This window comes from Sparus aurata, chromosome 23 (genome assembly GCF_900880675.1).
Source record: "Sparus aurata chromosome 23, fSpaAur1.1, whole genome shotgun sequence".
NCBI classification, from domain to species: Eukaryota; Metazoa; Chordata; class Actinopteri; order Spariformes; family Sparidae; genus Sparus; species Sparus aurata.
This window is the reverse complement of record NC_044209.1, coordinates 39,723-52,970: the sequence shown is the minus strand read 5'-3', so window position 1 is coordinate 52,970 and position 13,248 is coordinate 39,723. Positions and strand designations below refer to the sequence as shown.

Here is a 13,248-nt window from a genome sequence, read left to right as displayed (position 1 = left end):
TAGCTAAGGGCAGTGTTCCTCAACCAGTATGTATGCATGCTAGTGTAGAGCTTAGATCGGGCCCAAAAAATCAAGCCTGACCCGAGCCCGTTCACGTTGTGTCCGAGCCCGGCCGGCCCGACACATTAACTGTAATTATGAGTTGTTGTCACTGCCCACCACTTGTTTGAAATGATTCCATACCTCCTACTTTCCTCCAAACTTGCTCAAAGTTAATTCTCCTGTTTTTATTTTTTTCTTTACAACTTCAAGCTCCATGTTGCACTTAAGCTACACAATCAGTGATGCCGGTAACGCGTTACTCTAATCTGACCACTCTTTTTAGTAACGAGTAATCTTAACGCATTAATATTTCCAAAACAGTGATCAGATTGAAGTTCCTTATTCAAGTCACTGTGCGTTACTATTATTTTTGTCATTTTCCTTAGTAAAAGTATATATTTTTGCTTTCTTCTTGCGTCTCGGGGAGTGATGTCACATATGCCAAAAGTCATGTTTTCTGCATGAGGACAACTCATGTGTATCCCACGCAGTGACACAAAGCCTAACTAGGGACAGGAGTTGGAAACTAGCATTAGCTACAATCTCTGTATGCAGAACATCAGTCACATTGACTTGTTTGTAATGAGTGGAAGTGTTACTATGTTAACCTGCATTGTCCCTATCAAATAAACTAAATTAAATATTAAATCAAACACAAACAAGCCCGAGGTTCGTGTCGGGTTGGGCTCGGGCAGAGAATCTAAACTCTATGATAGTGTGTGCCTTGACAGAGTGCCTTCAAGAGTGCCTTACCTGAGTAACCCTGCCTCTGTGAACGGAGCAGCTAGACGTGCACGAGAGCTGCTGCAGCCTCTGAGCCAGCCAGACTCCGGCCATCAACATCATCTAAATTTGACGGACAATGACAATGGAGATTATTCGTGTAGTTAAAGTTTATACAATGAAATGGCGCTCACATTAACTAAGTAGACAGAGCCCGGTCTGCCTGGAGAGTTTTAAGTTACCTTCAGCATTAATAACAGATGGTGTCCCGTAAGCTCTGCTGCTGCTTGACTTACTTGCGTCGTAGTTCCCCCCTTTGATGAAATGGAAACTTTACAAGTGTTGCAAGTGACCGTATTGTCGTCTTTTCGCGTGAAACATAACCAAACTGTAGAGCGCTTCTGCCTCAACGACATGTTTGCTGCGCGCTGAACCAAAACAACGCAGCGCTTGTGTGACGTCATGACGGATTTGCAATGATCGGAACCGATAAGCGGAATCGTTAAGCAGGCATGCTAACGATTCTGTCATGGCTCGTGCTGCCCCGATTTATTCTGGGATGTATAGTTGTGTGCACCCTGTTTTTTCCCCTTGCTTTACCTGCAGTGTTGGAGAGCGGCGGGAGGCGGAGCTGACCCACTTAGCCAAGCGCAGCGAGGCACACCTGGTTCTCATCCCCACCTAATCACCTACTCTATAAGAAGCCGGCCTGACTCAACTCCTGTGCCAGATAATTCCGTCTCATCGGTAGAGCCAGTAGCCAGCGTCTTCTGCTACCCGGCATTGTTTCTAGTGTGTGAAGAGTTTTGTTCTGACTCCGTTTTTTGTGCTTTCTTTGCCAGCTCGGTGCCTCGCTGCCTTGTCTTCCCCCCGCTAACCTGCCTCCAGTCTCCAGCCGCCTACAGACGCGGACACCCTTTGTTGAGCCTGCCTTCCGCCGCCAGACGCCGCGGACTACTTCTGTTATTCCTGCCGCCTGCCGTTTGCAGCCGTGGACACTTTCTGTTGCTCATTTTTTGAACCCTTTGTTAATAAAGCCTTTTTGTGCCCTCTCCCAGTCTGCCGCTTTTGGGTCCACCTCCGTCACCCGGCCGTAACAGAATTATCTGGCCACGAAATGGACCCAGCGGAGACCGAGCGCATGAGACAAGCACTCGCGAATCAAGGCACCCTGGTGGGGCAACATGATACCACGCTGAGGCAGGTACTGGAGCATATCCGGGATCTCGCCACCAGCGTAAACCAGCTCAGCGGACGGGTGGATTCCCTCGCGGACCGGCTCGCCCCCCCAGCTCCCGCCTCAGAGTCACCACCGGTGGCCCCGCCTGCGGAGGATTCACCCGGCGTTTCTACACCCCCGCCACGAGAGCCCTACATCCCCATCCCCGCCAGGTACCCAGGTGACTTAGGGACATGTGCGCAGTTTTTACATCAGTGCTCATTAGTGTTTAATCAGCAACCCAGTACGTATTCCACTTCTCAGTCTAAGGTAGCTTTTGTAATGAGTCTGCTCTCTGGGCAAGCTGCGGCCTGGGCTTTGGCGGTCTCAAGTCACCAACCTGATTAATACACAGATTACAAGCGTTTCTCTGATGAGATGAAGAGGGTTTTTGATCATCCCGTTAAGGGGAGGGAGGCTGAAGGCCAGCTGCTGAATTTAAGACAGGGAGGGGGGCAGTCAGTCGCCCAGTACGCCCTCAGGATGAGCCGATGCAGCTGGGATGAGCCCGACTTGCCCCCGCGGAGAGACAGCGGCGCCTGCGCAACCAGCTCTGCATCTACTGTGCCCAGGAGGGACACTTCCTCGCCCAATGCCCGGAGGTGCCAAAAGACCAGGCTCGTCAGTGAAAAGGGGGGCACTGGTGAGCCGAACCTCCTCTTCCCCTGCCCGGGTCCAAGTAAAAGGTATGTTGCATCAGTCACAACAGACAATTTCGGTCCAAGCCTTAGTAGACAGTGGGGCGGATGACAATTTCATTGACTCTAACCTAGTTGAGCAACACGGCCTCCTGGTGACTGAACTAGAGGTCCCGAAAGAAGTTTTGGCCCTGGACAGCCGACAATTGGACATAGTGACTCACAAAACTGAACCTTTAAAGCTAACCCTGTCGGGCAACCATCAAGAACATATTGAACTGTACGTTATCAAGTCCCCTTTGACCCCCATAGTTCTGGGGCTACCCTGGCTGACGAAACATAACCCCCACATAGACTGGACGACGTCTACCATTCGTAGTTGGAGTAATCTCTGCCACGCTCACTGCCTACACTCCGCCACTCCTGAGAGAAGCCCCAGTGCTCCCGAACCACCAGAGGAAATAGACTTAACTAATGTTCCCGCTGAGTATCATGACTTGCGTGAAGTATTTAGTAAAGACCGGGCCCTTTCACTTCCGCCGCACCGCCCTTACGACTGCGCCATAGACTTACTCCCAGGCTCCCCGCTCCCGACCAAAAGACTCTATAACCTCTGCAAACCGGAAAAAGAGGCCATGGAGACCTACATTAATAACTCTTTAGCTGCGGGCCTCATCCGCCCGTCTTCGTCCCCAGTTGGAGCCGGTTTTTTCTTTGTGGAGAAGAAGGATAACACCCTACGCCCCTGCATTGACTTTACAGGTTTGAACGACATAACGGTTAAAAACAAATACCCGCTCCCTCTCATTGACTCCGCTTTTGGTCCCCTTCACGGGGCCCAAATCTTTTCAAAGCTAGACTTAAGGAATGCCTATCACCTCATCCGAATTAGAGAGGGGGACGAGTGGAAAACGGCGTTCAACACACATTTGGGACATTTTGAATACTTGGTGATGCCTTTTGGTTTAACAAACGCGCCTGCTGTTTTTCAGGCTCTAGTGAATGATGTGTTAAGAGACTTGTTGAACAGAGTGGTTTTTGTGTATTTGGATGATATTTTAATTTTTTCACGCACCTATGAAGAACATGTGAGTCATGTTAGAGAAGTGTTAAGGAGACTAATGGAAAACAAACTGTTTGTTAAAGCGGAAAAATGTGAGTTTCACGTCACCACAGTCCCTTTTCTAGGCTACATAGTGGAGAAGGGGCAGCTCAGACCAGACCCGACCAAGGTGAAGGCGGTGGAGAATTGGCCGATTCCGACCACCCGAAAGCAGCTGCAGAGATTCTTGGGCTTTGCAAACTATTACAGAAGGTTCATCAGAAACTATAGTCGCATAGCCGCCCCTCTCACCCAGCTAACGTCGCAAAAACAAGTCTATGAATGGTCACATGCTGCTCAAACTTCTTTCGACAAACTGAAAAGTATGTTTACTAATGCTCCTGTGTTGCTCCACCCAGATCCTGACCTTCAGTTCATGGTAGAGGTGGATGCCTCTGATTCAGGGGTGGGGGCCGTCCTCTCCCAGCGCTCGCCTGCGGACCAAAAGCTGCATCCATGCGCATTCTTCTCTCGTCGCCTCACCCCCGCAGAGAGAAACTACGACGTGGGGAACCGAGAGTTGCTGGCGGTGGTCTTAGCTCTTCAGGAGTGGCGGCACTGGTTGGAGGGGGCGGTCCACCCGTTCGTCGTTTGGTCCGATCATAAGAACCTGTCTTACCTCCGCTCAGCACGCAGGCTGAACTCCCGTCAGGCTCGGTGGGCACTCTTCCTGGGACGATTTAACTTCACGCTCACCTACAGACCAGGCCCAAAAAACCTGAAGCCCGACGCCCTCTCACGCCAGTTCGCCCCGGCAGAGGAGAAGCCAGAGACGGAGACCATCCTTCCACCATCCTGCGTGGTGGGAGCAGTAAGGTGGGAAGTGGAGCGAGTCGTTGAGGAAGCCCTCCAGGTCCACCCAGCCCCAGACGGATGCCCCCCTGAGCGACTGTTCGTCCCCCCCTCCGTCAGGGCCCCGGTTCTACAGTGGGGACACTCGTCGAAGTTGGCCTGTCACCCGGGCGTTCACCGGACCCTCTCCCTCGTCCGACAGCGCTTCTGGTGGCCGTCGATGGCAACTGACACCAGGAAGTTCATTGCGGCCTGCTCTGTCTGCGCCCGAAGTAAATCTTCTCACCGCCCCCCTGCTGGCCTCCTGCAGCCCTTACCCATCCCTCCCCGACCCCGGTCCCACATCGCGGTCGACTTTGTCACTGGACTCCCTCCTTCTGAAGGTAACAACACCATCCTCACTGTCGTAGACCGCTTTTCTAAGGCTGTACATTTCATTCCCCTTACCAAACTCCCAACAGCCCTGGAAACAGCCAACCTGCTGGTGCAGCACGTTTTCCGCCTGCACGGCATTCCTCAGGACATTGTGTCAGACAGGGGTCCCCAGTTCACCTCCCGAGTCTGGGCAGCCTTCTGCCAAGCTTTGGGGGCCTCGGTCAGCCTCACTTCAGGTTACCACCCACAATCTAATGGCCAGACGGAGCGGGCCAACCAAGGTCTGGAGTCCTCTCTCCGCTGTGTGGCTTCTCGTCTCCCGGCCTCCTGGGCTATGCACCTGCCCTGGGTAGAATATGCTCACAACTCCCTGGTCAGCTCTGCCACCGGACTGTCCCCGTTCATGGTCACGCACGGGTTCCAACCTCCCTTGTTCCCCAGCCAGGAGACAGAGACAGCCGTTCCATCAGTGCGGGCCCAGTTCCAACGAGCTCGCCGAGTCTGGCGGGAAGCCCGAGCCGCCCTGGAAAGAACAGTCGCCAGAAACCAACGAATAGCAGATCGCCATCGCACACCGGCCCCGGAATACAAGGTGGGTCAACGGGTCTGGTTGTCTTCACGGGACCTTCCTCTCCAGACAGACTCCCGGAAAATGGCCCCCAGATATATCGGCCCATACAGCATCGACCGCATCGTCAATCCCAGTGCCGTCCGCCTGAAGCTCCCCGCAGCACTCAAGGTACACCCAGTCTTCCACGTGTCACTTCTGAAACCTGTGTTTGACAGCCCCCTACACCCCCAACCTGACCCCCCCCCTCCCCCCCGTCTCATCGACGGTCAACCGGCCTACACTGTGCAATGCATTTTGGATGTCCGCAGGCGGGGCCGGGGTTATCAGTACCTCGTCGACTGGGAGGGGTACGGTCCCGAGGAGCGCTCTTGGGTTTCCAAGTCGCTGTTATTAGACCCTCAGTTGTTATCTGATTTTTATGAGAGATTCCCAGACAAGCCAGGCAGGACGCCAGGTGGCGTCCGTTAGGGGGGAAGGTACTGTCATGGCTCGTGCTGCCCCGATTTATTCTGGGATGTATAGTTGTGTGCACCCTGTTTTTTCCCCTTGCTTTACCTGCAGTGTTGGAGAGCGGCGGGAGGCGGAGCTGACCCACTTAGCCAAGCGCAGCGAGGCACACCTGGTTCTCATCCCCACCTAATCACCTACTCTATAAGAAGCCGGCCTGACTCAACTCCTGTGCCAGATAATTCCGTCTCATCGGTAGAGCCAGTAGCCAGCGTCTTCTGCTACCCGGCATTGTTTCTAGTGTGTGAAGAGTTTTGTTCTGACTCCGTTTTTTGTGCTTTCTTTGCCAGCTCGGTGCCTCGCTGCCTTGTCTTCCCCCCGCTAACCTGCCTCCAGTCTCCAGCCGCCTACAGACGCGGACACCCTTTGTTGAGCCTGCCTTCCGCCGCCAGACGCCGCGGACTACTTCTGTTATTCCTGCCGCCTGCCGTTTGCAGCCGTGGACACTTTCTGTTGCTCATTTTTTGAACCCTTTGTTAATAAAGCCTTTTTGTGCCCTCTCCCAGTCTGCCGCTTTTGGGTCCACCTCCGTCACCCGGCCGTAACAGATTCTGAGGAATCGACTCACTGGGAACCGGTTCTGAAGAAGAACCGGTTCTCGATTCCCATCCCTAGTGGTCCTACCAATTCAAAGGTGATCCAAACATTATTTGTTTCCCTTTTTTTCTGAAATAAGATCCCATGGTGGTCATATGAAAGGGACGTGACTTTGTCCCTCTGTAAGGGATTCTGGTTCAGCTGTTCAAAATTACAGTACATCATAAATGTATAATATTTGTTAATGTTTTTTTGAATTTTGGTTCAGATTTTTTTTTTGAAACATTCTTTTTATGTATAAATTGTACATGAAAATTAAATAAAATGTTGTATCAAAGGCAAAAATATGTAACACATACATACATACTTTTACTCAGATACATTTCTTACATAATTTATTTGAAGTATTTTTGTCAATATTTTCCTATGCACACAACTTAACCAAGGTGTAATGATGTGGGGTGATGCTGGATGACCAGACTTGGCCCAGTTGTATAACACTGACACAGTTTTTTACAGCTGGGCAACTGGCAGCCATCCTGAATCTTCCCTGAATGTATTTTTGTCCCTAGGATCCCCTGGTTCACTGACACATTTTATTTTAGCTGTAGCCCTCATGATGACTCAGAGTTTACTGTCTGTCTTTTATTCAGTCTGATTTGTCCAACTTCAGAACAAATGTATGTATCCAAATCACCATGAAGACAAAATCATGTAATTCAACAAAAGCCTAAATCCACCAGTGACAACAGCTGAATCAACATCTATTTCACACTTTTAGAATAAAGGAACGCTGTTGCTAAAATCACAAGTCACAGTGCACAGTAAAAAAGCAGAAGTAAGATATACCACAATTAACTGTTTTCAGCTAAGCACATGTGAGTCAGTTGACAGTTTGAGCCAATGACTTTCAAGCAGGGTACCCTTGAGAGCCACAAACAGATATGACACAAGCTCCTTGTAATGGCTGCGCAGTGGCTTTACACACTTGGCAGACAGATTCTGGGACGTGTTAGTGCTCTGAGCTCATCCCTCGAGGTAGCGGCCATGAAGCCTTGAACCCGAGACAGCTCTGCATATTCAGTTCTGGCAAGCTGCTGAAGTCTAATTCATGGTAGTGTGTTTGTATTCATTCACAGGAAAAAAAAAATGTGTGTGTGAATATTACAATGAAAAAGATCATTCTTCTGTTCTAATAACACTTTTGGCAATTAATTTAAACACATTTGTTTGCACTGTCAATTTAAAATAAACGTTAGCCTCTCATTAAGTAGTCAAAGTAAACACTTTTCCTGGCAACTTTAACAAATTCAAGTCTATTCAAAAGGATATTGGACTAGTGGAGACTAAAACGTTGGATACAGCTGTATATAAATTACATGAAACCATAAAACTGCGAATTGCTTTTGAACCTTTTTTTTTTTGCACAAACAAATTTAATTAAAAAAATGAAAAATCACGAAGCATTAGATGATGCAAAACATGAAAAACATGAAGCATGTGATGATACAAAAGCAAAAAAAAGGAAAAAAGATAATGAATAACATGAAAATATATTTTTTTTTATAAAAATAAAACTAAAAAATGAAAAACATAGAAACATGAAAAAACACAAAGCATGAGATGATGACAAACATGAAGCATGAGGCGGCTGAAGCTCAGGAGGTAGAGCGGGTAGTGTAGTAATTGGAAGGTCGCTAGTTCAAATCCTGGCTGCGTGACAGTGTCTTAGAGCAAGATACTGAACCCCAAATTGCTCTTGATGAGCAACTGGCACCTTGCATGGGGCATCCTGTGCCATCAGTGTAAGAATGTGAAAGAATTTGTAAGTTGGTTTGGACAAAAGCATCTGATAAATGCCCTAATATTCAATGAGATGATGCAAAAAAAAAAAAAAGGCACAGGCAAAAAACATAACAGGAGGGCTCTATAAACTGGATGCTGGATGGTCGGAAAGATCTGGCACTTAAGTGATGGAGAGGCAAGGGTTATATAGCAGGAGGTGATGAGATGATGACTGTCAGGTGCGTCTCTCTGCCGCAGCAGGAACCAGCAAGCCAGGAAAAAGGGAACACGACAGGAAAGACGATGAAAGATGGTAAATGTAACTTAAAGGGAGAAAAAGAAAGGGATAAGAAGAAAAGAAGGAACAAATTAATTAAACATAAAAGGATGAAAGATAGCTTTTTATGATGATCTCAAATATCTTCATTGAAACTGCAGCATAACCATTACACTCGTTAAAACAACTGGGCACCTGATAATTGTGTCCAGTGATGAAATTTACAGCATCACCCTCCTGAAGTCATTGTTAGTGATGATTGTGTAATAATAATTTTGATATTTAATTTTTATTGTTTAATTCTGTGTTGGATTTTTGAGTTGTTTTCTGTTTGAACTGTAAACAGTTATATCTTGGCCAAAAAACTATATTTTTTCTCATGCTAGACAAAAGTGGACATCCACCTGGAACCAGACTAAAGGAAATTACATCTGCTCTGTGTAAGAAATGACATAGTTGTCCATTCAGCAATCAGTGTGCTGTTAACAGCAGGATCAGAATGTGAGAGGAGGAGGGGAGAATTCCTTTTTGTAAGGTGTCAGAAAGTCACATGCTGGGAAATTCCCTCTACGGGTTCCCTCTACGGGTTACAGGAAAGTAGATAAGATGACATTTACTGTCCAAATAAAACATCAAAGGGTCCCTGTTCTGGGAAAAGCATGGTCAACCCAAACCTCAGGGAGTCACTGTTTTGGGAGGAGATGATTTATGACTGTTGTAAATGAAGGTAACCTCCTCTCTGTTTTGTAGTTGAGTCAGTTACATTTGGAGAGCTGTAGGGAACGTTCTGGACCTTCCTTCCACGCTGCGTGTTATTAAAGAGATCTGATTCATACGCTGAAGTTTTAAATTCTTTGAAGACTTGACCACTCTCAACCTCACAAGGAGAATTTCTCACTACATCTTACATCATTTTCTGTGGGAAATCTCTACGAACTTCTACGTCATCTACTCCTGTGTCAGTTCCTTTTCGCACTGTTAATCGGGGCGTTGGGGCGGTAACAGTCAGTACCCAACACAGCAACCTGCCATCTCTTGTATTACAGCAGGTGAAGTGCACATGTACAGCTTAAAATGAGGAGCTATGGCCAAAGATTGTTGTGCCCAGTGCCGAAAATACATCACCTGTCAGTAACTTTACACAACATAGAACATTTTTAATCTCTAGTTGTATTGCAAATTATACATTTCACTCACTAACTGTATAATATTTAGGTTGCTCATTTAAAAATATAAAGTCTTATTTAACAAAGGGCTATATGATTCTTCTTCATTTAGGACAGGTTGGCGGAGCACTAGCACAACCATTAACGAGCTGCCACTGCTTCCAACAACCAAGACTGAATTAAGTGCCAGAAACATTCTTTTCACTTTATCGGTTAATTTCACTACCATCTCTATCTCTATCATGATCTATGTCATATATAAGGTAAAAGTCAGATAAGACTTCAGTGTGAACAAGGCCACATGCACACACACCCAAACAGGATATGACCATGAACTGCCTTCAGCCTTTGGATAAGTTACAGGGCATTCCTGACCTCGCTTGCACATGCTTCCAGTGAGCTCATGTGTTGTATATATCACAGTGAGAGGGACGGAGAAGGACAGCTGGGGTATATAAAGGAGAGAGGTCTGGAGTCATCTCCCAAAAAACCTTGTAGAACACTGACGCCAAGAAGAACCTCTAGAAACTCTCAATCTTTACTGGAGTCCAGCAATCAAAAAACAAAGAAGCTGCCATACACACACACACACAAACACACACACACACACACACACCCACACACACACACAAAGGTTGCCTTGAAAGAAAAGTGAAGTTTTTGTCAAGAACTGTCTTCTGACACTGACATGATGGAATCCTTGACCAGCCTGTACAATGATGACCCTTTCTTCAGCCAGGAGAGGTTGCTGTGGCCGCTGCGTCACAAGGCCCTGTCCTCTCTGCAGCAAGACTTCTTTAACCAGAGAGCCAAGCTGGTCGACAGTCTTCTAAGGGAGCTCCATGATGGGCCCCATATTCTCAAACCTTGGCAGTTTCCCCTCATTTTCTCTACTTTGGTGAGGTATGTACAGTTACATTGTATCTCAGTAGTTGATTCGCATGATTGGCTGTGTTACATTCAGACCAAATTCAGCAATGTGGCTAAACACCGCAGGGTGGCGCGGCGTTGTTGGCGTGTCACTCCATTGGCTGTGTGTAACATGTCGTGAATCCCCCGCTGATCAGTTTGCAGAGAGAAGAAGCTGTTATGTTGTTTTCCTACTAGAATGCTGATCGTTTGTCCTCATCAACAGATTTAAAAAATTGGTAAACAATAAGGACATAAGTTAACCCAACTTAATGATATGTCTTGTGTGCTACAACTGTCTGTTGTGTTTCCGCTGTAGCATTATGCCATACAACTGACCCATTCTATTCTGCCTCTGATCTGTTGTTGTGCCTGTGCTAGAGTGGGTTAAGCATGCTGGTCCTACAGTGATCGTTGGCATCCCTCGCCAGACAGCAAATCTGTCTTTTAAATTAGTGCACGAGACTAAAATTAGTGAATACACATAACACTTGTTTTCACTACAACGGGACAGGATTTGGTCTGTAAGCAGTCTTAGGGTGTTTTCAAACCAAAATACTTTTCCCATATTTTTATAAGTGAACCAAAATGTGTTTAAATAATTTAAATTCTTTTGAAAATATCACCTCAGCTTGTTAGATGTTAGCTGGATGGAAAGTTACCCTAACCCTAACATGTAGAAGACTGCTAATTCACTGTCAGACCAGACCAGACCTCATTCTCACTCTTGCTGTGAGCAAATTTTGATTACACAAGCAGCAAAGACTACAGCTGCTCGTAAGTTCTGCGCCTTCATGAAAGGCAATACCTCTCCATACCCCAAGTTAGCAATAGTCTGTATTTGTCATTTGAAATGGGAAACAGAACTGGTATGACACCAGATCAAGGCCAAGAGGTTTGTTAATTTGAAAAAAAGAATAACTCTAGTGGAGTCCTGGAGCTGATTTTGATCCAGTCCCTGATTCTCCTACAGGCTTAGTGATGGTAAAGAGCAGCAGAGAGAGACGCCCAGCATAGAGCTATGCAAGGATGCTCAGCCGGCCACAGAAAACAATGGCGACCTTCTGGTGACCCTAGATGCTCGCGGTTACACCCCAAATGACATCTCAGTCAAGCTAGAGGGCAGGATCCTGGCAGTGGTGGCGGTGAAGCAGGCCGGTTTGGAGGAGAGCCAGTCCTGCTCCTCCTACTCCTCCTGTGCCTCTGTCTGTTCCTCGGCTTCGTCTCAAATAGGATTCGCCCAGAAGTTCGACCTGCCAGCTCACCTTGATCTGTCTGGACTCTCCTGTTCCCTGATGGATGATGGACAGCTGTGCATCTACGCCCCCAGGGCCAGGCAGCCAGTCACTTTGGAACGCCAAGTGCCCATTCGGTTCAGGTCATCTCTTGAATTTCCCATTACAAAGGACAAGGCAGAGGAGGACCGCACAGATTAATGCACAGACAACACACACTCCATACATACTGTTTGACATGTTATTTTATGTCAAACTGTACACACAGAGACATACACACACACACACACACACACACACACACACACGCCCACACACACACACACACGAGCAAGCCTACACTAAAGGACTGTTTATAATGAATACAGTTTACCATATCAAAATGAAGATAATATTTATTCTATAATTGTTTAAGATGTGTATTACCTATAGTGTTTGATTTTCAGAAAATGAACTACATTATTATGGACCTCTGTGAACACATGGTGGTGCCAGTTTCCAACTAACACAGAGAATGGACCCATGGAGAGCGAGCACTAGTTCTAAATGCCAGCATTACATTTAACTCCCCTCAGGTGACAAAATTAGTAACTTTAAAAGGTTCCGGTGACATCTGTTGTCCAGGGGAGAAGTAATTTGTTGGCGCGCTTGTGCAAGTGACAAACAAAAACAGCAGTTTAATGTTTTATGAGTCCTGCCCTGAGGGTGCCAAGACAGAGAGGAAATGAAGGCATTAGGAGAAAATAAAAAAAGAGAGAGGAACCCATAAAGACTGTTTTTAAAGGCCTTAAAACAGTTATATTCTTACTAATTTTTAGTGCTATCTACACATCCAAATATTTTCTTTACATCTGCAAGCTTCCCAGTGAAGGTAAATTAAATTTCGTTTTTAAAAATGCATAAATATGTATGACATTTTTAAAAAAAAAGCCAGCAACACAGTGTACACGATTTTACAAGATCTGCCCCTTTATTATATCAATATCAAAAATGTATTGGGTCTATCCCCATCCTCTATCCAAGTTTTGTAGAAGTCTGTTTGGTAGTTTTGTATTCAGCTGACAAACCAACCAACCAACAAACTGACACAGGTAAAATAAAGCCCTCCTGGGTGAAGATAATGAAATCCAAAGATATCTGCACTTCTTTCTCATACCTAATGCATATATTTAAATGTTAAAAATCTTTAGACCACCAGGACCAAGCATTACCTGTAGCCAGAGCCACTGTCTGCGATCACAGGGCAAATCTGTGCAGCTGCTGTTTCTGAATCTGCTGACACAAAATTCAACTGGATTCACAGCAGTAGTATGTCTCAGGTAAAACTTCTGTGACACTTAATTATAAACTTAATTAATACACCTAATTAT

The 13,248-nt window shown here is 46.6% G+C and overlaps 1 protein-coding gene across 1 annotated transcript; it reads left to right on the top strand.

Moving 5' to 3' along the window:
- Positions 1 to 10,203: 10,203 nt before the first annotated feature.
- LOC115575598 (uncharacterized) lies at positions 10,204 to 12,815 on the top strand. The gene is made up of 2 exons (XM_030407803.1): positions 10,204 to 10,637; positions 11,617 to 12,815. Exons 1-2 carry the CDS (start codon positions 10,423 to 10,425, stop codon positions 12,077 to 12,079), a joined length of 678 nt encoding a protein of 225 aa, XP_030263663.1. The 5' UTR covers positions 10,204 to 10,422; the 3' UTR covers positions 12,080 to 12,815.
- Positions 12,816 to 13,248: the final 433 nt, after the last annotated feature.

Coding starts and splice junctions, on each gene's coding strand:
- LOC115575598 (XM_030407803.1), top strand. CDS start 10,423: ATGATGGAATCCTTGACCAGCCTGTACAATGATGACCCTTTCTTCAGC. Junction 10,638..11,616: donor ATTTTCTCTACTTTGGTGAG/GTATGTACAGTT, acceptor ATTCTCCTACAG/GCTTAGTGATGGTAAAGAGC.